The 27470-nt window shown below is 43.8% G+C and overlaps 2 protein-coding genes across 2 annotated transcripts in view; one reads left to right on the top strand and one right to left on the bottom strand.

The window, feature by feature from the left end:
• SLC44A5 (solute carrier family 44 member 5) overlaps positions 1-11300 on the bottom strand; it is a gene marked incomplete at both ends in the record, with an annotated part of 52035 nt that extends 40735 nt beyond the window's left edge. Inside the window, one exon of the mRNA XM_079535626.1 lies at positions 11264-11300. Coding sequence (XP_079391752.1) covers positions 11264-11300 — 37 coding nt within the window. The remainder of the gene's footprint in view (positions 1-11263) is intronic.
• A 4919-nt stretch (positions 11301-16219) lies between these two features.
• On the top strand, positions 16220-26318 carry RABGGTB (Rab geranylgeranyltransferase subunit beta; the record flags this gene model as incomplete). The annotated part of the gene is made up of 10 exons (XM_079535448.1): positions 16220-16246; positions 16333-16542; positions 16584-16718; positions 17752-17949; positions 20328-20433; positions 21611-21663; positions 21775-21885; positions 23683-23808; positions 24551-24700; positions 26178-26318. The coding sequence occupies 10 exons, from the start codon at positions 16220-16222 to the stop codon at positions 26316-26318; spliced, it is 1257 nt and encodes a 418-aa protein (XP_079391574.1).
• Positions 26319-27470: the final 1152 nt, after the last annotated feature.

Raw genomic sequence — 27470 nt, 5'->3', positions numbered from 1 at the left:
CAAACTGAAGAGGTGTTATCAAAACACTGCTTCAAAAGCCATTCCTTCTCGTAGTTTAGTTCTCATTTCACTTTGGTAACTCTATACTTCTCTGTCTTACATAACTGTAGTTCCACTGCCCTTGATTCTTCCTGTGCATTTTGCAGTAACGTGAGATGAGACATTTACAGTGCCATGCCACCTTTCAGTCTCGGTGCAGTGAGTGGTCAGTATTAATGAAAGATATTTTTTTGTTCAGTTTGAATTGATGGAAGCACAAGACCACTTCCATAAGACAGTGCCTGTGTTCAGCTGCTCATGTGTTTTCTGCTCTAGTACTGGAATTTTTCTGCTCTAGTACTGGAATTTTGTTTTGCAATGAACCCGAAACAAACCTGAATTCACTAAAATCCTGTTAGAGTGTAAAGAAAACCTGACTTCGTACCAGCTGTTATTAGAAAAACCTAGGATTATCATATGCATTGTATTAGTACAGCAGGAGCAATGGCCTCAGCCCTGCCAAGCTATTGTACATAATTCGCTACATAAACAAGTGAAAACGTTTTGAGTGTTTGGGTCCACAGCTTTAATTTCACTGCTATTTGCAACACAGTTGTGTAGTGAATATATGATTTAGAGAGCTATCAAAGAGTGGTTATAAGCAGGCTGCAGATCATTACTAACAGCTCAACCATAAATTGGTGAAAAAAAAGTATTCGTCTTGAGCTCAATTCCCCCTTCATAGATGCATCACCCAAAGAATCGATTGCTATATTGACACAAATGCTTTGATATCTCTGATTCTGCAGAACATTTTAAAAAAAGGAAGATGGACTAACGCTCTTGGGTTCATCACTTCTGAGCACAGAGATGTGCTCTTCTTTTGACAGCAGTCCCGCACAATTAAGCTACTGCATTGACTTTTTGTTTTATTATATCACCATCTCCCTGGGAGATCAGTAAGCTGTTAGGACAAAAAATTCTTCACACAGAAGCTCCGTGTTTTGAATTTCTCAATTTGCTAGAAGCTAGCAACAACCTGCTGATTCAGTTCTAAGTTCTGATTAAGTTTCTGATTAAGATCAAAAGTTTTTTTGATTAAGTAATGCAGTAAGAACTATCTGAAAATGTTATATATCTACATAGGAAAGATGATAATCTCGGAGTAGTCTATAGTATTGCTTTCCTAAACCACGGGTAAGTAGTCAGAGTCAGGAAGGCAATGTACAGACTAGGAAAAGCTTGGCAATGTCTTCTGAAGACAAAAACAGGTATGAGAATAAAATAACTAAGAGGCAGCTGGTATTTCACTACCATCTTTACCAGAACAGAATCACAACATGAAGCAGCTGTTTACTTCCCAAATTACTCCTCTTTTTGATCTGTATTGGAACGTGGTTTTTACAATGTTGGCACAGTTTTTACAGTGTTGCTAAATCTGTAGCGAATTGAGAGCTTTGGCCTTGGTATCACTCAAGCAAGACAGGTTTTCTCATCGCCCTTCTCCTGGCATCCTTACAATAGCCATGCTGGGCAGAAGTCTAGGAAAAGAGCTTTGGGCAGCTGCACGCTTTCATTGCTTTCACTTGCAAAGCCCCATTTCTAGGTGTAACATGTAACTTCCTTGATCATTCTAGGGATTTCATTTGTTTGCTACACAAGAAAAGTGCAACAAGATTTACTTTTTGTGGACTAATGTTTGTTTTTTAAGAAAGTTTCATCGCTTCCTCCTTCTTCACTACCCAGGGTATGGCTTCACTACCTACACTTTAAAAAAATATATTCCTTCCCTGCATGGGAAACCCTTCATTAATAGCGGATAAAAAGTAAATCCAGCACTTTTTAGTATCTCAGCTTGTTTTTGATTTGTTCTTGTTTTCTTAGTAGGGGCTTCTGGTGGTTTTAGTAGGGCTTTTTTGTTTGTCAGCTTGCTTTTGTTCATTTTGTTTTGTTTTTAAGCTTCCTCAAGAAAACTTTTCTCATATGCATTAAACTTCACGACTTCTGCTTCAAGACTGCGCTCAGCTGCAAGTTCTCCTTCAGCCCGCAGCTCTTACACTGTGGCCTGCCTTGAGTTGTGGCAAAATCTGGGCTGGTCTTACAGTATAGAAATACAACGTATGCAAATGCTCCACTACTTGCTTTCCAAAGGAAACTGTGCTCATGCCTACACTAATTCTGTTACTGACGTTTTGTCTGATTTTAGTTTCCAATTTCCCAGAACCTAGACAGATGCCAGAAAAGTGTGAACGAGGAAATGTACATGTATTATCTACATATTTTCCTAAAAAAATTAATATGCATAAACATTTTATTGCCACACAAATCTCCCTCAAACATTTCAGTTACTTAAGGGGATAAATAATGCGATGGTTCAAGAGCACTGGTCACAAGGACATCGTGCTCATTGCCATTTTTACTGCTTGTAGCAGTTGTCTGGACGCTAGCACAGATATTGTATTGTACTGGAAGCAACAGAAAGGGGTATTCATGGATATAGCTCAGTGCCTTTTTTCAGCTACAAAGCAATAGCGCTGCAGCTATTTATCATTCTCCTGGGGGGGAGAAGAGGAGGAACTGTGTTTTTCTATGCAGTTAATCAGCTGCTTTTTAGCAACCGTATCACGTCCGAGGAATTTTCGCATAGAAAAATACAAGTGATGAAGAAACAATTAGCTTTACTGTAGCATCCAGTACAAGTAACATTAAAGAACAAGAATCAGAGCTACTATTCAGCATATCCACTTATTTCAAAGGATAACGATTATGAAAAACACTAATTCTATCACATTTCATGGCACATCAGCTTGTACAAGTGTAGATGCTCCGCGTGCAGTTGACCCAGCAGGAATCTGCTAACCTGAAAAAGATAGTTGCTTTCTTCCAGATATTGGTCACTGTGCAAATAAACAAGTAAGGAGAATTCTGGCCAGCTCATGCGTTAGGGCTCTTCTTTCTACCGACATGCTCATCAGCCAGAACAAGTTCCCATCTTTTCCACGTCAGAAGCACATACCAGTCGTGTACTTTAACATTATTGTCTAGCTTCTAATTTAAGAAACAGGTACAAGCATGTACCTCTTTCTGCTGGAGAGGCAACCCACCAAAATGCTTTTGAAAGCTCCAGTCATTGGTTCTTTTTAGGGGACAACTCCTTTACACCACGCTTCCTGAGATACTTTGGGGATTTGTTGCCAAAGATGACCTGAACACCCAAGACAGAACTCCATCTAACTCAAAGGGCTGCCAGGCATTTATTTCCTGTAATCCTAACAAAAGTAAAACACTGACCTATAATAAATCTGCTTCTTCTCAGTAAGTACTTATGAGGCTTATCAGTGTTTTCCCAGCCTCGTGGAGTTTATATCATTTGCATGACACTGCCTTGAATGGGATCTCGTTTGCACCTTCACGTCACCATATTCCACCTAGTACTGAGGACAACTATTTCCCCTCCTGCCTTGACTACTAACTTTCTCCATCCAAGAGAAAATAAGGAATGAATTTTTAAGCAGCTTCCCCTCAGGGCTGAATGCAGCCTCCAGTGACTTTATCAGGAGCTGCTACAAACTCTCCCTAGGGTAACATCCCACAGAAACACTTTCTTTTATTACGAGTTCTGGCTCTCTCTTGGACCACCACTCAAGTAAGCGACCACAAAAAACAGAGCTGATACGAACTTTGAAGGGCTATCCTTTGTCTTCTTCTTTTTTTTGGGTACTGCTGCTTCTTCAACCTCTGACTGAAACATCTTCAAAGTCCCAAACGAACCATTACAATTTAGCAGGAAAAGGCCAAATGCAAAAACCTTACTGTCCAAGCTTGATTATATCTTGTACAAAGCACAGCCATTATATTCTGCTCAGCTTTCACTGTAAAAGAAACAGAAAACGTGGGCATCCTTAGAGTACTGAACAAAGCAGAGTCTCATACGTCACCATACGCTGCTTCCCTAACCTTGCAGATAAGATCTTACGTTCTTTGACAATTCTCAGTCAATTTCCATTATCCCACCAGATGTCTCTGCACTGCTGCATTAAGCTAATACAATAGCTAATACAAACACACTACTGCCTTCTTGTCACAATATGCAGATGCTGCAGAAAAGGCCATTCCATTACTTACACAGGCAGACTTTGTAAACATGACTGCCTCTGACACAGGTACTACAGCAAAAAACAGTAAATACAGCTAAGCAATCATGAATGTTACATGCTTTTGCACATCAGGAGTAAGTGGGGAAAAAGTGTGTTCACATTCAAGTAACAATCAATTACCAAACAAGTAACCGTTGCAAGGTCTACAAAGTAATCAGTGACATCTACCTGTGCCAGCCCGGCGCTCACCACCTGCTGAGTCTTCCACTGCCACAGAAGACACCCAGTCTCTGGCGTGAACAGAAGCAGACCGCTTCACTGATGGACAGAGGTGTAACAGAAAATCTCAGACAAGCAGAAAAAAAATGTTTTTGTGTTTCGGAAGGTAGAATAAGCCTTTATCAAACTGAGTGCTCACAGATACGCTCACGGAACACAGTTCTATAAATTATCACCAGTTATCGCTAAGCGCTGACTTCTGGGCCCCAGATGTCTACGTGTAACAGACATTGAATCTGTTTGGTTTTCGGTGTTGTCAGTCGATTCTATTACTTTGGTGACACTGTTTATTGCTTTGCTTCCAATTGCTCTTACACAAAGGTACACTTTGAGTAATTCAAGAGCTTTCCCATCTCAGAAAGAAAAAGGCCAGCCTGTCAGTGCAGCTCCTGGCCACATCCTGAGAATGGACTTCTTCCTTTTTCAAACATGGTGATAAGCATTGTCTCTAAATGTCCTTGAAATTTATGTCTTGAAAAGATTCCCGGAGAAGCAGGCATACAGTGGCCCTCTTATACGAGTAGGCAGAAGTTTCCTTCTAGAACGGAAGCTCACTGCAGAAGACTTCTGACTTTCAGACTGTCAAATTTTTGCCATTTTACTTTTACAACAAGCACTTTTCCCTGTCTTCTACTCTTGGAGGTTTGCTCTTATTATGCTGAAGATAGATTATAAATTACGTTTTGCTATTTCAGTTACACAGGAAGTACTTTCTGTTGCAGTAACACCAGTACTACGATCAACCCACCAGTGAATCAGTGGGATTCATGGCCCTGCCACATTACTCTATTCTACAAAAAGGAAGCATTGGAAACAGTATCTCAAAAGCCTGGCCTAATTAGAAGGGTTAGTTCATAGTAACATAAGATATGAATTGTAATGCAATACCATTGTATAATCAATGGATATTAAGATGTATAATTGTATAATCAATGGATATTAAGATGTATAATCAACGGATATTAAGATGTTATAATCACAAAAAGAACAAGAGAGTTAGGCAAAGTAGACTACGATAACAGGAGAGAATAAATGGAAGGCTTATCCATATGGTCACCTACAAAAAACACCAGAAGAGGGGACCTCCAGCAGAGATCCTTCCCCACTGGCAGCCAGCTCTTAAACAGCTCTAGGAGGGCTGGAGCCTGGCTGCACCCCTTCCAGCAGCACAGCTGCATTGCCCTCCCCTGTGCTCCTCTGGCCGACTCCTGGCTCGCCTCAGGTGCTCAACCAGGGGTTCAGGCCGTGACTCAGCAGCTCCATGCAGCCACACACAGTGGCTCAGACTGACCACTTGCATGCACTCCTATTCTGCAGAGTATTATACTGGTTGGAATAACATCTTACTTCAAAAAAGTGTATCCACATAGGAGGTTTGTGATAAAGGTTACTATTTATTATTCCACAAATGCCTTTCTTTCTTTTTCTCTTCTACTCTTCCATGTAGACGCACTATGTTTCTGATTCAACTGAATGACCAGAAGGTTCTATTTGCATAGTGAATCTCAGATTACAGCACTGGCATTGCTGCTAACAGGTCTTTGTGCTGTTAGCAAAGGCCCAAGACAGAAGCACACCTGGTCTGTTTTGTCAGAAGTTTTATCAGAGTCCAAAAAATCCAGTATCTTCTGCTGTAACAGTATTTCATTCTGTAGAGACTTACGAAGAATGGTTCATTTATTTTGGACAAGGAAGATCACGCTTTGAAAATAAAGCACTGATTATACTGTAGGCATTCAGAGAGCAAGAATAATATTTCAAACAGATTTGATCAGCAATTAACTTTAAAAGCTCCTATAAGTGGTATAGGCTGGTTAAGCAATAGGTGTCAATAGCTTGAGGACCAGTATATTAGTTTAGCAAAAGGAATTCATGTGTGCCAGTTCTAACACTCTCCAGTTTAGCTTTGCTTGATATGTCAACAGTCTTGTTTTTCTGAACCATCCCTGGCTCACTGAAGCACTGTAGTCACAACAGACTACTTATATCTTTGCATCCACCAGGTGCAAGGACTTTTTATGGAGTTTCACATAAATTGTTGTGAGTTACAGTGGTTGAAGCTCTGCAGAGTGTTCAGAGAAGGGCAACAAAGCTAGAGAGGAGTCTGCAGCAGAAATCTCACGGGGAGAGATTAAGGGAACTGGAATTGTTTAGTCTGGAGAAAAAGGAAACGTTATGTCACGTTTTCAAAAAAGGGAGGAAGCAGGACCCAGGGAATTACAGGCCAGTGAGACCCACATCTGTGCCTGGAACGTCATGGAACAGATTCTCCCAGAAGACAAGGCACATGAGGGATGAGCAGGTGATCCAAGACAGCCAGCATGGCTTTACCAAGGGGAGGTTGTGCCTGACCAAGCCTTCTATGATGGAATGACAACACTGGTGGACAAAGGGAAGGCCATCAGTGTCATCTACCTGCATTTGTGGAGGCCTTTGACATGGTCACTCGTCACATCCTTATCTCTAAATTGGAGAGATACAGATTTGAGGGGCGGACTATTCGGTGGATAAGGAATTGGTTGGGAGGCTGCACACAGGGGGTTGTGGCGAATGGCACTGCGTCCAGTGGAGGATGGTGATGAGCGATGTCCCCCAGGGGTCTGCCTTGGGACGGTGCCTTCAACATCTTCATCAATTACGAGCCCGACTGCACTCTCAGCAAGTTTGCCAACGGCAGCAAGCTGAGTGGTGCAGCTGACGAGTTAGAAGGAGGCGATGCCATCCAGAGGGACCTCAACAAACTCAAAAGGTGGGTCGATGTGAAGCTAACGAGGATCAACATACTTGAGTTGAAATAATCCCAGATACAGACTGGGGAAAGAACTCCGTGAGAAAAGCTCTGTGGAGAAGGACCTGGGGGTCCCGGTAGATGAAAAACTGACCAGGAGCCAGCAGTGTGGAAGGCTGATGGTGTCCTGGGCTCCATCAGAACAGGAGCAGCCAGCAGAGACAGGGCGGGGATTGTCCCTCTGCTCTGCCCTTGTGAGGCCCCAACTGGCGTTCTGAGCCCAGGGCTGGGGCCCCCAGTATAAGAAAGATGTGGAGCTGTTGAAGAGGATCCAGAGGAGGGCCACAGTGATGCTCACAGTGCTGGAATACCTCCCCTACGAGGACAGGCTGAGGGAGCTGTTCAGCCTGGAGAAGAGAAAGCTGCGAGGAGACCTCATTGCAGCCCTGAAGTATTTAAAAAGAGATCATAGAAAGGAGGGGAATCAACATCTAAAAAGGTAGACAGTGATAGGACAAGGGGGAACGGGTTCAAGTTCAAGGAGGGAATTGGATGTCGGGGGGAGGTTCTTCACAGAACGAGTAGTGAGGTGCTGGAACAGTCTGCCCAGAGGCTGTGGATGCTCTGTTCTTGGAAGTGTTCAAGGTCAGGTTGGATGGGGCCCTGGGCAGCCTGGGCTGGTACCAGATCTGGAGATCGGTGGCCCTTCTTGTGGCAAGGGGATGGGAACTTGATGATCCTTGGGATCCCTTCCAGCCCAAGCCATTCTATGATTCCATTCTACGATTCTGTGATAGTGTACCAAGATAGAAAGGTGTTCATTGTGGCATAATAAGCAAAGGAAATTTCCTAAACTGGGGGAAAATAGCTAAAAGGTCAGCCAAGGACACTGGGAAGAAGCTGATGATGGGAAAAAAATGAAGATGAAGTAAAGGGAGAGATGACTCCCAAAGCTGTCTTTTATGCTTGCCCAAAGGGACATAAGCATATATTAATGAGTTCTTGGAAAAGAATGAATTCATATGCAAATGTATTGTCTTTATTGTTTAAGGGTAACACCTGAACTCCAAGAGGGCGCGTTTGATTTGCCATGCCTGGTACATGCAGAGAGAGTAAAGAAATGCCAGTTTTCCAGCACCGCATTGGAGCTAGAGGGTTTTCTTCTCAGATTTTTCCAGTGACGTAACTATCTCAGGAAATGAAGCACAACGACCACATCACCTTAGTTACAGCTAGTGTTTATGTGTGTGTGTAGTTTCTCACCCATTTTTCTTTTAACAGAAAGGAGGCAACACTTTAAAAAAAGGATGACCCCTCCATATTCATGCATATCTCCAATCGTGCGTATCTTCTGCAGTGAAGTCTAAATGCCAAAATTCATTTCCATGGCGATAAGAAATAAAACTTAAATATTTGCAAGATCAATATGCTATCATAGGACCAAAAAAAGAGATAAAGTTGCATGCTGAGAAAGTTCTAACTGAAGGAGACCTCTCTGTTATGAAAAACAAGAAACATGCTGCAAAGCGCTCCTCCTAAAACTGTATCTTTTTCTCCCCATTCTTCTAAATTTTTTTCTCACTGTGAATTGTTTTATCTACAACTACTGTATTAGCAAATGTGCTGAAGTTCTGCGCCATCAGCTCAAACTCACATGCTTCAAGAAGTGATTTACCTCACCCAAAACATGCACTGCAAGGTCTAAATAAAGGAGACCGTGTTTTCATCAGAGAAAGAAAGGTTTGATTCATCTGAATTCAAGTTTCACCACTTCTAACACTTCTGAGTATATTCAAGTCGTAGAGCCACAGAGTCATATAATCATAGAATGGTTTGAGTTGAAAGAGACCTTAAAGATCGTTTAGATCAACCCCCAGCCATGAGCAGGGATGCCCCCCACCAGGTCAGGCTGAAATCCGAATCAAGTGTTCAATATCAAGCTTCAGCTTTAATACAAATGTCATCCATTCATATGAAATTTGAATGTCAGACAGCAAAATTAGTTACGTATGATGATATACAACAATTTATCAGCAGTGGCTACAGAGACTTTATCTGTAGCGGTGTCACAGCCCAAATCTTCCACTACATGACACCACCGTGGCTAAACACAGGTCATTCTCCTTAGGCTGAAGATGTCCTTCAACCTGCAAGGTTTGTATGTGTAGCTGGATGAAATTAAGAAACTAAAAATGCAGGCCAAACCACAAGACGTAACATGTACTGATAAAAACCTTCTCAGTTCACCAACAGGCTTTCCAATGGAAACAGAAGAACCTTCCTCAATTGGGAATTTAACGTAGTATTTTTAGTTAAAGAAACCTGACATGACCACTGATTTCAACAATCTCACAACAATTAATACTGCAGTTAAAAGAAAGCAAATACCACCTCGATTACAAAATAAATAACCCATAATCTCACAAATCTGCTCTAGTGAGAAAAGAAAGTAATGAATAATTTCTGTTCTTTGCTTCAATGGCAATCTTCCTGCCATGGAAGAACTTTCTTTTTTCTTAGTCGGAGTCCTCTCCTGGAGAGAGCCCTTCATAAAGTCAGCATCATTGTTCATGAGGAATCTGTTGTATTTAACTCACGTTACGGTTAAATATTGCTGCAACTCCTGGAACCAGCTTACAGCTGTTGTGAGGAAGGCTAAACTTAAGTAACAACTGCAAAGTTTGTTTTCAAAGTTGAACTCACACGTGCATCTAGAGAAATAACAGCAGTAGGCTTCAGAATGCTTATCAAAAGCCTTTACCAAGCCATACCCAGACTAACAGGACAACCGTGCTGTCTTGTATTACGAGATTCCAGTGAGCTCATCTAATAGCATACTTGTTACTTCAAAGAGAAGTCTGAGGTACTGAAGCTATTCACAAAGACTAACACCAGCTGTTAACTGTGGGCTAGACTGTCTCTTCAGAAGAGACAGATTGACACTGATTAATAAAACAAACAAACATAACTACAGTAAGGGAAGGATTAACATTTTCCTTACATACACTCCATGTTTTCACAAACGAAGGTAAAGTAGCTTTTTCACCAGGTCGTAAGTGTGAGAAAGCCAAACCAAGAGTTTTCCTTTTGGCCAGATCACAGTTCAGACCACAGAGGTGAACCGTGAAATTGGGCCTCCTGAGTTGTAAACGTGTCAGCAACACCTATGATGGGAAGGCAAAGGCTGTTTCACCGAGCCATTGCTGCCCATTTGTACATCTTAAGCAGTTAGCAGCGGCTTGTTGGACTCATGGAGAAGAAGCCTTGTTTCTGAGGGGTTTGCTCATTCTGCAGATTTTTTATTTTATTTTAGGCCACGGAAATCTCACATATATTTGGAAAACTAAAATCTGTTTTGTAGCAACGCCTTCAGACAGCCTAAGAAGCTTCGCAAAGCCTTTCTCCTTCATCATAAATGCAGAAGTTTCCAAGGAACGACCAAAGCAGAGCTCAAGCACGGGGATGAAGTGCCGCCCCCGGTGACCTTCTACCCTCCGGCTGGCAGGATTCAGGCAGAGCAGCTCTCGTTCTGTCCGCGTACCCCTCCCGGCCGCGGAGCTCCCGGTCCGTGCGCCCCAAACAACAGAGCCCAGAACCCAGCGCCGCCACCGGCACGGCGGGCTCCCGCAGCCCCTCGCGGCGCCGCAGCCCCCAGTCCCGCAAAACCGCTCCCGCGCGCCCGGGAGACGCCGAGGCCCGCCCGGCCCCGCCGAGCCTCGCGCTCACACCGCCCGCGAGGCCCGGCGGCCCGAACCCTGCAACGGAGCCGGAGCGGCGCGGCGCGGCCCTGCCCAGCGGTGCACCTGCCGCCACCGGAGCGCGCGGACCGCATCCCGCCGCCCGCCTTCCCGCCGGGCGCAGACAAAGCGCGTGCGGAACGCCCGCTCCAGGAAAGCGGGCGGACGTTCTCGCCCGCTCGCTCCCGTCTCCGCGGCCGCCGGTTCCCCTTCCCCGCTCCGTCCCGCCTTCCTCCGGCCGGGCAGCGCCCCGGGGCTCCCGCCGGCCCCGGGATCGGGGCGCCCGCTCCGCTCACGGCATTCGCTCGGGGAAGCGAACTCCCGCCGCCGCCTCGCGCCGCCGGACCCGCGCCGTAACCAGGCCGGGGGGCGGCAGGGGCTCAGGCCGCGTCCGTGCGCTAACGCCACAGCCCGCTCCGCCTCGCTCCCGGCGCGGTGCCTACCGTAGGGAGACGCGGAGGTTTCTCCTTTCCTCGCCATCGTCCCCCGGCGCCCTCCGTGCTCAGGCAGCCCGCCGCTCAGCGCGCTCTTTGTTGCCGTGAAGGCATGAGACGAGGCGGCGGCCGCGCAGCCCCGCTCGGCTCCGTCGCCGGGAACGCCGCCCGCGCCCCGCGCCGACCCTCCTGTCCCGCCGGCTCCGCGGCCGACGCCTGCGCCGAGCTCGTGGGGGCGGTGCCCGAGCCGTGGGGGGGCGGCGGGCAGAGGGGGCGCCGAGGGCGGGCGCAGGGCCGCAGGACGGCCGGCAGCAACGGCCCGCAGCCGCCCGCCACCCCCGGCTCGGGCGCTCCGCTCTGACTCCGCCCGCGTCCGGTCTCGGCGACGCTCCGCAGCCACTGAGCGAGCGCGGTGCCGGCCAAGCCCGCGGCGCGGGGGCTCCGCGCTGTCGTCCGACGCCGACGCTGCCGGGAGGAGCGTTGCGCCCCGCGGCACGGGACGGCACGGCACGGCACGGCACGGGACGGGCGGCGGCAGGCTCGGCTCGGCTCGGCTCGGCTCTCGCGGGCCGGTAAGCGATCGCGCCGCCGTGAAAGGGGATGAGGCTCCCCTGTGCCCAGCCCGTGCCCTGAGGCTGGAGTCTTGTCACGGCGGAACTGCGCGGTCCCGGAGCCGCTCTCTGCTCCGACCTCGGCCCCGCCGGCCTCACGAGCGGCTGTGGGGGGCGCTTGCCGCCCTCGGCCCGCGGCGGAGCTGTCCGGGCGTCCGTGCTGAGCGGCCTCCGGCTCCTGCGAGGAAAGGCAGGGAGCTCGCAGCGACTGCTGAGAACCGACGCGCTGTGACGCGTGGATGTACGCGCAGAGATCTGGATTTTCAGCATCCTGACCGAGAGGAATTTTCGCACTTCGGTTTTGAGCGAGGCTGTTTTCGTAATTCTGTCAAAAAACTGAGTTGTGATCATAAACTCCATTCGGTCCTGACAAATATAGACTACTGGCCATTAACTTTCCTTTAGTTTCCACCCACTTCTTGTTGTTTTAACAGAGCAATGATCAAGAGCAAGTAATCTGTTTGCTCAGATTCTTTTTCAGTGTTGGCTCCATGCACTCTTCCCTTCCCTTTTCTACTCTACAAAAGTTCTTACCGGCCATTCTTGTTGTCTCCCAATCCAATTTACTTCCTCTAACGCTTACTCCTATTTGTATTAGTAACCGCCTTGGTCCCTGCTTCCGTTTCTTCTGATCTATTCATATTCACACTTTAACTTCATGTTTTGCCCAGCTGATTAAATCTTTGGTCCAGCAGAGACTTCATCAATCCACTTGCTGGAGTCATGGTTCATTTATCTCTTGAATGAGAAAAAAAAGTTATATCTGTGAGTTTATTGATGAATAAGAATCACCATCAGTCAGATTAAGGCCTAATCTCTACATACTAAGCAAGTGCTCTAACCAGTGCAACACTGCAGGAGGTCAAAGATAGTTGAAACTGTTCAGTACAGAAGCTTGCTTCCAGAAAGTACATGGACACACGTCTTGAGGGGCAAGTAGTGAATTTCACTTCAGAGATGCTTCTAGCCCGAGTTAAACTCTCAACAGCAAATTGTAACACGTATTCCTGTCCTAGTTTCCTCACTTGGCTGATTTCAGTCAGCTGCTGCCTCAGACTGCGTCAACATGAACGGTTTGGTTCTAACGAGTGCAGTTTTGAGGTGAATCTCCCAGGCATGCCCCTGCCTCCTCTAACTATGCTTTGATTTATAGAGAGATTTGAAGGCACGTGAACTGAATTTTGGATTAAACTAACTGGAAGACATGATCTAGGAATGCACCTGAGGTTCTCCAGCCCTTCACTAGGGGTATTCAGTGTAACTCAAAGCAAAAACCCACCCAAATGCTTGGTAGGTCTTGGATCCAACCGTTTTACCCTACAAATTCAGCATCATTGGTCTGCACTATTTTCTGAAGAAGGCTTCTATGAAAGAATCACCTGCAAAGAAAGGCTGAGAAAGTTTGAGTTCTTAAGCCTAGAGAAGTCTCTGAGGAGACCTTATAAATGGCCTTCCAGTATTTAAAGGAGGCGTATAAAAATGATGGGGAGGGACCTTTTATCAGGGAGCGTAGTGACAGGACAATGGCAACTGTTTGTAACTAAAAAAGGGGAGGTTTAGTTAGGTATGAGAACACCATGAGGATGGTGAGGCACTGGAAGATGTTGCTCGAGAAGCTGTGGGTGCCCCATCCCTGGCAGTGCTCAAGGCTGTGCTGGATGGGGTCCTGGGCAGCCTGATCTAGGGGAGGCGTCTCTACCATACCAAAGGTTGGGTCTGGATGATCTTTAAGGTTCCTTCCAAACCAAACCATTCCCTTGGAGCACTGATTTTTTCAGTCTCTCAGACTTAGGTATATCTCCAACACCACTCCAAGTTGTCTTTTAACTCCAGTGCTAATAAGGAGCTTATTTACTTAATGAAGGATTACGGATCCTAGTCTAGAAAGCACCTAGAAATAATGTCTCAATTCTTAGGACTGCAGAATTTAAATCCTTTCCTGTAGTTAGTAAACATATTTAGTGTAATTTCTTTATGGGTGTTCAGGTAGCTCAGTCAGTCAGCTGGAGTTACCTAAGACAGCGCATGCTAACTATGACATCATCTTATATAGGTTGGATGTTAAGAAAAATTTCTCTGAAAGAGTGGTCAGGCCTCTGGAATGAGCTGCCCAGGGAGGTGGTTGAGTCACTGTTCCTGGAGGTGACTCAAATGGAGACCTCAATGAGACCCAAATGGGACTCAAATGGTTCCTGGAGGTATTTAAAACGTCGTACTGAGGGACACGGCTCAGTGGGGGAATACTGGTGGTAGGTGGGCGGTTGGACTGGATGATCTTGGAGGTCTTTTCCAACCTTGGTGATTGTATGACTTTGTAATACAATTCCAAGCGCAGAATTTTGCTATGTGTTTAACCTTATTTATAATACTCATAGTCAAATCGATGCTGCTTATTAAGAATAAAACTTTTAAAAATAGGATGAATTTCATTATTGTCTCACTCCAATTTATAGGAGAAAGAGGAGGTTCTTTGATATCTGCATACCAGCGTGACATTAAGAAACAACGGTTCAAATGTTGGTCCTACCAGTTTATTACAAATCTTAATCAGGGAGATGGGGAAGGGAAGGACGGACACTATTATGAATTAGGGTGATGGGGAGAAGGGAAGAAGGGTGATAGAAAAGACAGGAAAGATGCGAGGAGTCTTTATAGGAAGCAAGAGGGAGATAGTCACCACCACGGATCCAGCCTGGTCTGTAGTTCACTCATTGATCTTCAGTAGTGGTGGGTCATCGGGCATTGCTGTTCTGTTGACGACGACGGTGACCACGGCGATGATGGCGACTTCTCAGTGGTAGTACCCACTTATTCACAAGTCCAAAGTGGTTGAGTCAGCTCTCCTTGAAGTGGCAGCTTCTGGCTCTGGGATCTCAGCAGAAACTCCTTTGTTCCCATCTTCTGGGCCTTGCCAGCAGATTAGAGAGAGCAGGGAGGCACCATCTTGTATCTTGCCTTCACAGGATACAATGGGATCATCCCGCAATCTCCCATAGCAAGCTGGAGTTATTTGGTCACAGGGTAGATCTTCCACCAGTAAACTGTCCTGAGCACTCCCTTCCGAAGGCAAACAGCTCCAAAGAAATACTTTCAAATGTAAAATTGTCCACACAGTGATGTTGACCGCCACACAGCAACACCCATCACTCACCTCCTAGACAAGTCAGTCTTATCACAAGGAATACCTCAGGAAGCAAGCTTTGAGCCAGAAAATAAAGAAGGATTCATAGTTATATACACAGCTGTGACGATTAATCAAGTTACCACAGAATTAGTGGTATGCAGAAACCATACAAATAACAGATAAATATTACATGCCTTGCAAGCGGACTGTTCAGTAATTAAATCTCCGCACCATAGTCTGAAACAGGACTTATGGAACAAAATCCTACGCAGAAAGGAGTACAGAACACACACTTGATTGTTTATTTTTAAAAGCCCCATAACCACAACATCGAATGACACAATGTACTTGAAACTAGATTCAAAACAGGAAGAAAAGCTTTTCTACTTTTATGAAATGCTTAAGTAAAGCAAGGTCACAAATTACGCCTGTATCTTTTATTCAATTACCCTTAGAGTACAGGATAAATAAAATATTATTTACTTTCAGAGAGATCAATAGTGTGACATCCTGGTTAAGAACAGACGCACTTAAAAAAACAACAAACCCTTATTTCTGACTGTTCTTTGCATGCTAGCATCATACACGTTCTTTTCTTGGATACTCTCAAGATACTGCTCCAGCCCAGTACGGTTTTGCCTCCCATGTGCGCCTGAGTCAGCGTTCATGACTCATAACACAGTCATACCAGTTTTAATTAGAAAGAAAAGTGGTTTTGTTGTTGCTTGTTCGTTGAATTAACGGAGTTTTTCTTACCTGTCCTGTACTAATCCAACTCAGTCGCTCGCCGTTCCTTAAAGACAACGGAAAGAAACGCAAGGCGTTTCTAAACAGCTGACGTCTTTAATACGACTCAGCGTAGATTACACGCGCTCCCTCCGTTTAAATTCAGCGCTCGACTGCGACGAGCCCGAGCGCCGCAGCCCAGTAGGACCCAGGGCTGCCCTGCGCGCCGCCGGCCGGGCCGGGCCGGGCCGGGCCGGGCCGAGCGGAACGCGGCTCCGCGCCCTGCGCGTGGCGGCGGCCTGAGCTGCCCGCCGGGTCCTGTCCCGTTCGCGGCGCGGCAAGGAGGGACGGGCGGCTCCCGGGCAGCCATCGCGAGGCCCCGCCGGGTGCTATTTTTTGCCCCGCCCGGAAGCGCCTCGCTCTTTCCGGGACGGGCGGCGAAGATGGTGGGTGCTGCGCTCCGCGTGGTGACAGTGTTGGGCCCGGCCCTTCCCGTGGGCCGTGATGGCCGTGATCGCAGAATCCCGGAATGTCCCGGGTTGGAAGGGACCTCGAGGGTCGCGGGTCTCCAAACCCCCGCCACGCGCAGGGCTGCCGACCTCCACGTTTAATACCAGAACGGTCCGTCCAGCGACGGCCGCGATGACCGTAACCGCGCCGGTTCCGAGACGCTGCCGGTCCGGAGCCGGGCCTGCCGAGCTGGCCGGGCCCGGCTGCGGCGCGAGCCGAGCGCGGGGAAGCGTGGCGAGGGGGGCCTGGCGCTCCGGGCCTCGGGCACCGCGGGGGCTGCGGCGGGCGCTGCCTCGTGGCGCGCGGCTGGGCCCGGTGTGCGAGTTGTTGCGGCGCGTTGTTTGTAATGGCTCGGCAGGATCATGGCTCGTTGGTGCTTTTACAGGGGACGCCGCAGAAGGATGTTGTAATAAAGCCGGATGCGCCAAGCACGTTGCTTTCAGAGAAACATGCAGACTATATCGCCTCGTACGGAACGAAGAAAGACGATTACGTGGGTATCGCTTTTGCTTCAGCACAGCTGTGGTTTTATTAATAGTAGCAGTAACCCTTATTTACTTCTTCTGTGTATAAGAGGAAGTATATGTGTATGTTTGGAGTATAACAGGAAGAAGGCTTTGTTGATTTCCTTAGGTCTGTGATGAGTTTTGGCATGTATTATCTGAGCATAAATGTGAAGATTACCGGTTTAGCTCTAGAATTACTCTGAGACCCTGGAAATAAACTATTAGTTGTGCCTTCATCCACTAGAATGCGTGAGCACAGCTGTGTTCATATGTGGGTGCTTGGTAGGGCAGCACGCTGAGGTGCATTGCAGCACTGCCCTGTGAGTACTGGGTGCAGGAAATGCTTCTGTCTGGTGTCATTTGTGTAGGTGTGGTGGAGCACGTGGCAAATGGAGTTTACTTGGTGAGAAATGTCAATAACTGCATGTCTGGGGGGGGTAAAAAGTTGCAGTTATCCTTATTGTCTGCATTGCTGTACCGGCGGTTAAAACCTCCAGCTGTAAGAACTGCTTGGCACCAAATAGTGCTTATTGACAGCATAGGTGAAATAAACAGCATTTACATGTTTGCACATGTATATATATGTGAATTTACTTCCTTGTACAACACTGGATTGTGGCAGTTCAGTCACTTGTTAGTGAGTTTCATTAAATGACCTTATTTTTGAGACTGGTTGAGGTTGTAATTTGAGTGGTAGTTTGGATGCTAGGACAGTAACGGCTGATCTGAAATGAGCTGGTGGCTTATTGGTTGCATGCGTTTAACTTGACGTTTAGATTGATGCTTCTAGAACAGGTAATACAGCGGAGGGTGGGAATTTAGTGTGTGTAGGTATATGTGCACATACGCGTGTTTGCATGGACACGCATGCATAATATACAGAGTAAGGGTGGCTAATACATTTTAAGTCATTTATGGGATTGAAAATATTTGACGTTACTAACAGTAAATAATGTATTTCCATTGCTTTGCTTCGGTGGAATGTTTATCTGAGACAAACTAAAATAATGCATTTCTTAGGAGTACTGTATGTCTGAGTACTTGAGGATGAGCGGTGTTTATTGGGGGCTGACAGCCATGGATCTCATGGGACAGCTGCACCGAATGAACAAAGAAGAAATTCTGGCATTCATCAAATCGTGTCAGCATGAATGTGGTGGAATAAGTGCCAGCATAGGTCATGATCCCCACCTTCTGTACACCCTGAGTGCTGTCCAGGTAAAGCTAATGTCGAAACAATCATTTGTGTGTGATGACTTTGATGATTGCAGATATCCAGCACTGTCTGGTTTGGGTGCTAATAGTAAACACTCTTTCAGTACCTCACTTAAAAAAAATAAATAAATCCGAATGGCAAAACTTCAGGGTTTAGCTGTGTCAATTCTTTAAAAGTGGTCAGAATTAAGAATATTGCACTTGTATTATACGCTTAATGATGAATTTGCATTCTTGATAGATTTCATAACACTCCTCTCAAAACGTTTCTCAGCTGTAGCTTTTATTGGAATCTTGCATAATCCTGAACTTGGTTAACCCTTCTTAGTATGTATTGAGGCGAGAGGTGAACATGTTCAGAGTAATTTTATGTGTGTGTGCCTCAAACACTTGACTCTTAGTAATAAATGTGCATGCATGTATGCAGTTACTATGTAAAATAGTTACATAGGATTAGATAAATCCACGGCTTATATTTGTTGTGTAGCATGTTTGCATTCTGGTATCATACAAACAGAACATCACAGCAGCCACTTCTTGTTGTGTTCCTCAGATCTGTTTCATTTCTGTGTACTTAAAATGATACCAATCTCCTAAGCATTTTCTTATTTGATGTTTACTCCTTCCCTGAGAAAAATGAATTATTTTCAATTGTGCTTTTCCCCATAGCTATCTCTACTGTAGATTTAATGTTTCACTGTCTAGTCTGTTTTTTTTTTCCTAGTTACTGCACAAACTGAGGTGGAAAAAATACATAGAAGCTCAAATGCTTCTAAGCTATTGCTTGTTTGATTACGTAGTGTATCTCTAATTGAAGCTCATGGAAGTACTGCTTAGATGGTGTTACAAATAAATAAGGTAGTATTTGGTTTTAGAAAGAAAATGTTGGATTTAAGGTGTTAGTTTTGAAATCCTTAGGATGGGAAAACGTTGTTTTCTTGGGTCAGTGATGATTGCTGGCATGTATTATCTGATCTAAAGGTGATGTTTATCAGCACAATAGCTCTAGAATTACTCTGAGACCCAGGAAACTGACGTTTCTTTAGACAGCAGCCTTTGAGCTTTACCAAACACTCCAATCAAGTTCCTTTCATGAAGTCTGATTAAATATACAGAGAAGGAAGACAATTTGAGTCTTAAATTTTGTAAGAGGCATACAGTTCTTAGATTAATACTTGATATCATCAGGAGATATTTTTGTGTCAACAATGCACCTCTGGATATGTAAAGCTGAAAAGTGTTAGCCATTGCTGATGTGAAGTTTTTAAACCTACCCAGTGTGTCTTAATGAGCGTGCATGTCCTCCATTCACAACACCTGCTCAGTCCCATCTAAATCTCCAGAACGTTGGAAAGGTAACGCTGCATCTTCCTTTGCTCTCAGTTAACAGTGATGTGTTCAGGTTAGCTCTGGAAGGGCCATGCTGTGGTTCTGGATGTTCTGTTGGAGTTGCTTTGTGGATTTTTTTTTTTTTTTTTTTTTTTTTTGCATTGCCGTAAGTATTTTTAAGTTAAATAATAGCTGGCAATTGAAATACTCCAGCTTCTTAATTGTAGGAATTCAAAGTCATAGCTGTTGGTAGTTCTTAGGCTCAGTTTTTCAGTGTTCCTTAGTGTAACAGAACAACTGAAAATAGAACTGAAACTATTTATAATGAGCTGTCGGAGCTTATCGCAGTTATGAGTGAAAACATGAAGCCAGCTGGGGCTCAGGAGCAGCACTGTTGTGTCCACGTGACATTGCAGCTGCAATTGACTGGCTCAACTCACTGCTGATGGAGAATCTTTGCACTCCTTGTTCTATGACCTGTTGGTTCAGAGCGTGTTACTGTGCAGTTTGTGTCTAATCACGTTGTTTGTACTTTTCCTTGAATAGTTGCAATTTGCTGTTGTACTTCAAACTTAAATGTTTAAAATAATATATTTTGCGATCACTCCTGGTGGACTTTACCTGTAAGTGGTACTAGTTACTATCTGCTCCACTTACAGGTGTGCAAATAGCAGCAGTGCACAGACTGCAGATTTAAGTTCTGGAATGATGCTATCGCATCGCAGAATTCACCACAACCAGATCTCTCGTGTTGCACGTGATGTGAGTGTAAAAGTAAGGGAGCCAGATGGGGCCTTTAAGAGGAGAGCTGGAATGTTGGAAAGCAGCAGAACATGGCACAGTCCAAGAATTGTCTGTTTTCATGTGAGACGCCTTTGGGTAGCGATAGGTGAACTTGAGTGAATCAAATCTGATTTCAACAGAACTTAGCAGGCACCAGCCAGAAGCAGTTAAACGAAGTATCTTACAAACTTGGATTTTTTTATTTGCTAATAAGTGCATCTCAATCACCTTTGCTTCTCTTTGATTGTTACTGTGGCTTTCTGTTCTAGATTCTGATCTTATATGAAAGCCTCCATGTTGTTGATGTAAATAAAATTGTTGAGTATATACAGAGCTTGCAGAAAGAAGATGGATCGTTTGCTGGAGACAAATGGGGTAAGTTTTAGGTTGTAAAAATGGTTCGATTTTGTTGACGCATGTAAGTCTATGAACTGAAGTTTTCTTGGATGGTGGTTTTGTGTATCTTCTGTATATAAACACTTAATTCCTGGGTTGTTTCATAAACAAAAAAAGGAAAGAAAGAAGTTTTGTGGAGGACAAACTTTGGTTTTCTTTCCCATCCAAAATATTTTAAGATTTGTTCCTTTTTTAAAAAAATAAATTGTCCAGCCCTTAGAGAAAAAACCTTTGTGCACTCGTAACTAACAGTGCTTTTATGTGTTAGATGCACTATTTTCTGGGTTTATTTTGCTTGCTGTTTCATGACCTTCCTTTTATGATCTTTCTCCTATGGAAGGCAGCTTTCACTACATGGAAATGAGGGAAAAATACTAGCTGTTCTTTCACTCATCAGTATCTATTAATGCTTATTTTTGTTTATGCATGTAAATTCTTCATGAACAAAAGCAGTGATTTTCAAGCTGTAGAATAACCACTGAGTCAATAAAAATACTTTCTGCTGTGCAAAGCTTCGTTTGATAGAATGTATCCTGTCATGTTTTCTGTTCCAGTAACGTTTTGCAGGCAGTGTCATGGTCAGTATGTGTGGGCTGCTGGATGCCTTACCCTGTGCTTTAGGAGAGCCATGTTATGAACTTCCTCAGCAATCATTCTGCTGAGGTTTTTTTTGGCTTAGCATTGAGGTGTAAATGTGCTAAAGAAAACCTGCAGTTCGATTTCCTCTTGATCTAATAACAGAAGTGGGCTCTATGCCTGCTCAGGTATCAAAGAGCCCAAAGCATCAAAGGCAGACCTGCTTCAGGTGCTTTACTGATCTGTTTTTAAATACCCACTGTTCTGCCTTTATCCAGTAGAGTACTACAGATCAACTTCTACACAGCTGTTTGCAAGTTGCCACTAGTTGGATTGCCTAGAATGTGTGTCTGAATGCAGGCAGTGAGTTGTTTGCTTTACGTACAGTAAACACAGATCATTTGAACTGCAGTGTGCACTTTGTAAATGACTGAGGAAATAACTGTTGGATTGAAAAGTGAGCTTTTCATTGTTGCCATACAGGTTTTTTTTACATTTGTTTCATATTTTCAGTGGTGATTTAAATGTATTGTTGCTTTTAATGAAAATGATATTTCATTTCCTGCCCTCTGTGTTTTAGGAGAAATAGATACAAGGTTCTCCTTCTGTGCTGCAGCAACTCTTGCACTTCTAGTAAGTTCCAAAACATCACTTGAACAAGTACAGTATTTTTCGTTGGTGTATAGCTGAAGTTAACCAGTTTGGCTGAACGTAAAATATATTGGTTGCCTTTTTAACTTGCAGGGAAAATTGGATGCTATTGACGTGGGGAAAGCAGTAGAATTTGTTTTGTCCTGTATGAACTTTGATGGAGGATTTGGCTGTAGGCCAGGTTCTGAGTCACATGCAGGACAGGTGAGTTTTATTTTCTATGGAAATCCTTAAATTATTAAATACCACAAACTGCCTCTGAATGTTTGTTTTTGGCATCAATCAGGGATGCCAGCTGATGGAAGCTTTCTTGTTTTCAAAATGACAACTTCCAGTCTTTTAGTTACAGGGCAATGAGTGGATACATCTGGGAAGCTGGTTAGGAACTCGGGAGGCTACAATCTAGGAAAGAAAAAAAAATAAGGGAGCAATTTGTAGGACTGTATTTCAGATTACCAGTGTGGGCTGAGTGACATCCAAATAGTGGTGCCAATAGTTGGTGTGAGGTTTTAAAGATAATTTGGAATTGGTGTTAATGTAGACATTGGAGAAGAAAAACTTAATTGGGGAAAAAAAATATCTTTTGTGATGTGTTGCAGTGGTTACCACACATTCTAATGAAACGTGCAAATGAATTGTGTTTGCTTGATATTTATCAGATGAACTGAAAAATAAGTGACAACTAAATCTTTTAATCTCTCAAATTGCAAGAATTAATTATTTGAGCAGGGTAAATTATAAAAGTGGTGATTCTTGCATCGGAACCTCTACAGTGTTTTGTTACAGGTACTGAAGAGTGCTGATGGCAATTGATGAAAAATGATCAGTAAAATTTAGTTGAGAAGAAGGTGGAGTAGTGTAACTGAAGGAATTTCAGGGGTTTATCAGGAAGAGAATCTCTTCTTTCAAGAGAAAAATTACGTGGGAAAAATAACTTCCTGTCTGTTTTCTTTGCGTGTAGGGGATTGTTGCACCGAACTTAAATTTACCAGTAGGTACCAACCTTGGTGAACGTTTTTAATGACCTGTTTATTTTGCATAACTACAGTGAGCAGTACCATAGCCAGGGTTTGCTTACATACATGGAAGTAGTATCAGTTCCTGCGTTGAGAACAGGGGTGGTGGTTTCCCCAGCTCCCACTCTCTCCCCCTTATCCTTGTGAGTTACATCTCGAGCAGCATTGTCTGAACGCTGAATGTGGTGTTCCAGGAGGTTGTCTATTTGGGGGTGTTTTTTCTGCTCAGGAAGGGCTGGTTATAAATAGGCTTCAGCTGAAGTTGTTTCTTGTTGTAGGGTGTTTTTTTGGGGGGTTTTTTTTTTTTTCAGTTTGTGTCTGGTTCCCTTTTCAGTGACTGCCTGAAATGTGTTGGTAGTTTGCTGTTGCATTGCATGTCTTATTTTTGAGGTAAAATAGGCAGGGATTGAAACTACATGGCACTTAAAAAGCAAGCCTGCTGAGGCCATGCTTGTACTTAGGATTGCCTGCAACATTTATGATTGCTAGTAACCATGTTCTGTCAGAATTCATTCGGTCTGCAGTTTGCCCTCCATAAGCCTTAGAGAAAGAGAGGGTTGGTTGGTGGCCTGTGGCAGGGGGCTGGAGCTCGGCCCTTGAGGAGCCTTCCAACACGTGCCATTCTGTGCTGCTGCAAATAGGTGTGAACATAGGCTGGCCGCAGAGCTGTCAGAAAGGCGATGTCTGACCTGTGGAAGCAGTTTGGGTGCTCTAGCTTTAAAATAAAGTACTGCTCTGCCTTTTCATCTTTTTGGAAATCTTAGTCTAGTATCTTATATCAGTAAGAAGTTTTATAATTACTGGAGCTCTTTAACCAAAAGCAACTGTGATTAATATCTGCCTGTAAGGAAAAAATGAAATTAGCTAAAAGGTGAAGTGTGCTTATTTTATATCCTGTTTGCAGGACTGTGTTCTTCGAGATCTTCCTGTATTTAGTCTCTGTTTAGTTTTTAAATACACAAAACATTTATGTCTGTAATTTTAGATCTATTGTTGCACAGGATTTCTGGCTATTACAGACCAGTTGCATCAAGTAAATGTTGACTTGCTGGGATGGTGGCTTTGTGAACGTCAGCTGCCTTCTGGAGGTCTCAATGGGCGTCCGGAGAAGGTATTAGATGGCTTATTCTGTTCAAAGCTTAATGTAGAGTATTTTTTTTTTTGGAATACAGTGTTACTTTGATGAAATGCTTAGTAAACTCAAGAGATTCAGGCCTTCATTTTGATTCTTCATTTTGTTGCAAGCACTTACCTTGCAGTTCTTGGCTATTCATGGTTTCATGCCTCAGTTCAGGAAAGTGTGTGTACTGAAATATGTCTTGCTGGCCAATTCAACCAGTGTCCTATTAAATCAGGCCTTGAATATTTTCTGACAGTGGGAATGATCGTCCCTTCTGTAGAATTTGTACAAATATTGTTTCATTTGATCTGTGTCCTGTGCATAATAGTGTTGTATGTTACAGTAAGAAATTGTGTAACTTATAATAATCCCCACTGGCAAATTGACAACTAATCAATATTCAAAAATATATTAAAAAAAAAAAAAGCTTGTTTTCTTTTTATTTTAATATGAAACTTGTCTTTGCTCATGACAAAGGTGATGCAGATTTTTAGCCTGTCTGACATGAGATGCAGGTTGTTTCAAAACAGCATTCTTGTGGTCTTGCTTCTTGAAAATCCCGAAAGGCTGTCTATAAAGGAACTGCCTCCAGAAGCTTGCTTCCTGTACCCCAGAGAAGCATTGTTTCTGTGCAGCGATGTTACGGCCGCACAGCTGGGAGTTCACAGAACCACAAATTTGTGATGTTATGTTAACGATGAAATCAAATAATACTCTGCTTCTCTGTTTGCAGTTACCTGATGTATGTTATTCATGGTGGGTTCTGGCATCTCTGAAGATGATTGGTAGGTTACATTGGATTGACAGAGAGAAACTGCGCTGCTTTATTTTGGCTTGCCAGGACGAGGAGACTGGAGGATTTGCTGACAGACCAGGAGATATGGTAAATAACCTTCAATTAAGTCAAGTTTGCGTAATAGAAATTCTCAACTTGGAAAGTATGTTTCATGTTTGAATGTAAGACATGATCCAGATACTGGTGTTCTGCAGAACTGCAGCATCTGCAGCTTGGAAGGAACAAGGTACAGTTGCTTTGAAAGGCTCACATAGGAAGCACGTGCAACGTTGCATGTGCACTATAGCAGCTGACTTCAGTGTGGGATTCCGTCCCCAAAATGCACACCACACTGCTTCTCATAAGACTGCATGGAAGATCGAGGTGAAAACACTGACAGTTCAACAATTTGCAGGCATTTTGAGGTTATCACAAGTTAAGTAGTCTTCAAATCTCTTGGTGCTTTTGTCTGGTCTGAATAATTCTTGAGTAAATGCTCAGAACCGTTGCCCACCACGGCATAAATCCTCTCACGGCCTTGGTGTAAATGAGGAGGAAGCTTTTCTGACAGTGTTATGAAGAGGCTGGTGGTATTAATTTTCTCCTTGACTGAGAGAGTAGTTATAGTCTAGTTGTTGTATTCCCTGTGGTTTGAAGCATAAATAATTGATACTGTTCAGGGTTCTGGTCAAATAAATATATTATGTGATCTCGGTGCAAATACCCTTAAACACGTGGCCGCTTATTTGTGCAAGGTTGGAAAATGGTGGCTCTAACATCTAAGGACAAGGCTGGTTATGGCAGTGTACTCGTAACCATTTAGGCTGTGATCTAGTCGTTGGATTTCATGTACGTGGCTATAACGTGATGATCCAGCTCAGTTTACTGCAGTGTAGAACCTCTGTGAAAAGACTTAGAAATTCCAGTAATACAAACAGGATGTATGCTGCACCAGGTAATTTTGGGTAGGATTTTGTAGAATGACTAACTAAGGTCAGTGATGGGATGTATGTGCCGTAAGAATTTAAACAGTCTGCTGCAGATATGTGATGATACAGGCTTTCAGGGGAAATTTGTAAAGTGTACCAGTGAAAAAGAATACTTTGATATAAAATAAGTGGTGATCTCTTCTGTTTCTTTTCTTGTTCTTTAGTTTGTTTTTACTCCTCGTTTTAACAGTAGGCTGTTGCTCTCCTCTTAAGATTGTACAGTACAGCTCTTTATTCAGAGACCATTAAGCAGCAGCATACTGTTGCTGAAGAGCCAAATGGGGATGTGATATACTTGCGGATGATCATGTTAGCCTACTAATGTTATTTCTGTAATTGCTTCTGTTGTCTCATGACGCTGTATGCAAGTGGAGATGAATGCTTTTCTGAGTGGATTATATGCTGTAAGTTCATGCTGTGGGAGTTGCCTTGCCTGTGGGCTTACACAAGCTCAAAAGCACAAATGGAAGTTTTTGCAGTTGCAGTGTTATCTTGAGCTACACCGGTTGTATTTCTCTTGGTAACAAACAGAAGCTTCCATACCAGTGGAAACTGATTGTTCTTCTGGAAATGAGCACTATCTTTCTGTCTTCCAGGTGGATCCATTTCACACTTTGTTTGGAATTGCTGGACTATCCTTACTTGGGGAAGAACAAATTAAGGCTGTCAATCCTGTCTTCTGTATGCCAGAAGATGTCCTTCAAAGAATAAATGTACAGCCTGAGCTTGTGAGCTGAATCTCATGGAGACAGCAAATTGATAGACTCTCTTGGTTTGGTTTTACTGATTGGAAGTCATCTTTGAAGCTTGGAATATTCTTAATATTCTTTGAGATGTGTTTACATTACTACAGTAAAGCAGTAGCTTTACAGTGGGCTTTGTCACTTTGTGAACTGTATTGTAACTGGCTTGTTGTAGTATTCTGAGTGTAATATGTTCTTTGGTTGTACATAAGAGATGTAGAAACATTTCTAATCTGTATCTAAAGATATAGGCTTTTTTTTTTTTTTAATAACCAAGTTGCAGCAGTAGTGTGACTAGCTTAATTTTTTCTATTCCTGCAGTGTCAGCCATGGTAGCATCTGTCTTTACGCAAGCGTGTTCTGATGGTGTGTCACGCACAGCACTTCAGAAAGAAAAACCACCCAACTTAAGCCGTGCACTTAATGCCAAACGCTTGTCTGTGTAATTCTAGCTGTTTTCACTTCTATATACTCAGATGCAAGCAATTTCTTTTCATAGTAATTGTTACCAGTAAAAGTAACAAAAAATATGATTCTATTAAAGACAGGAATGTACTCCTATTACTGCAAAAGTTCCTTTTGACGAAATTCCGCTGATAGTTGAAATGGAGCATACCTTGAGTGTATCTGCACTGAAAATTGCTGATGTTAATCATTATAGAGAAATTCTTCATAGGACAGCGACTTGCAGCTGAATATAGTGCTGACCGTAAATTTATTGCTGGACTGGAATTCTGGCTTTGCAGCTTTTAAGACAAAAATTGCCAGCACTTCATTATGCTGTCGTTGAGAGTTAAATTAGCCGTGGAAAACACTCATCTGAAAGATGAAATCCTTTTGTCTTGACAGAAGCCCTAAAATTGCATGTTTCTTCACATCCTGCACACTGTCTGAAACTGAATTTCACTTCACAGTGAAATGTAGCTGTGAGGGGGAAGAAGTTCTTTGGTAATTGCTGTATGTATGCTTAAAGAAGGTCTAAAACTACTTCAACACTTCTGATCACCAGCGGCTTAGTTTTATCCAACCTATTCATCCTAGTAGAGAATAAGGTGCAGCAACTTCTTGGGAAATTCAGAGACTGAAGGCTCAAATACTACGTTTGGGATTTTTTGTTTTTTTAAACTTTTATTTCTCTGGAGGCTT

Source organism: Tetrao urogallus, assembly GCF_951394365.1.
Source record: "Tetrao urogallus genome assembly, chromosome: 5".
Taxonomy (NCBI): Eukaryota; Metazoa; Chordata; class Aves; order Galliformes; family Phasianidae; genus Tetrao; species Tetrao urogallus.
The sequence above is the reverse complement of the archived record's forward strand: the minus strand, read 5'-3'. Positions and strand labels throughout refer to the sequence as shown.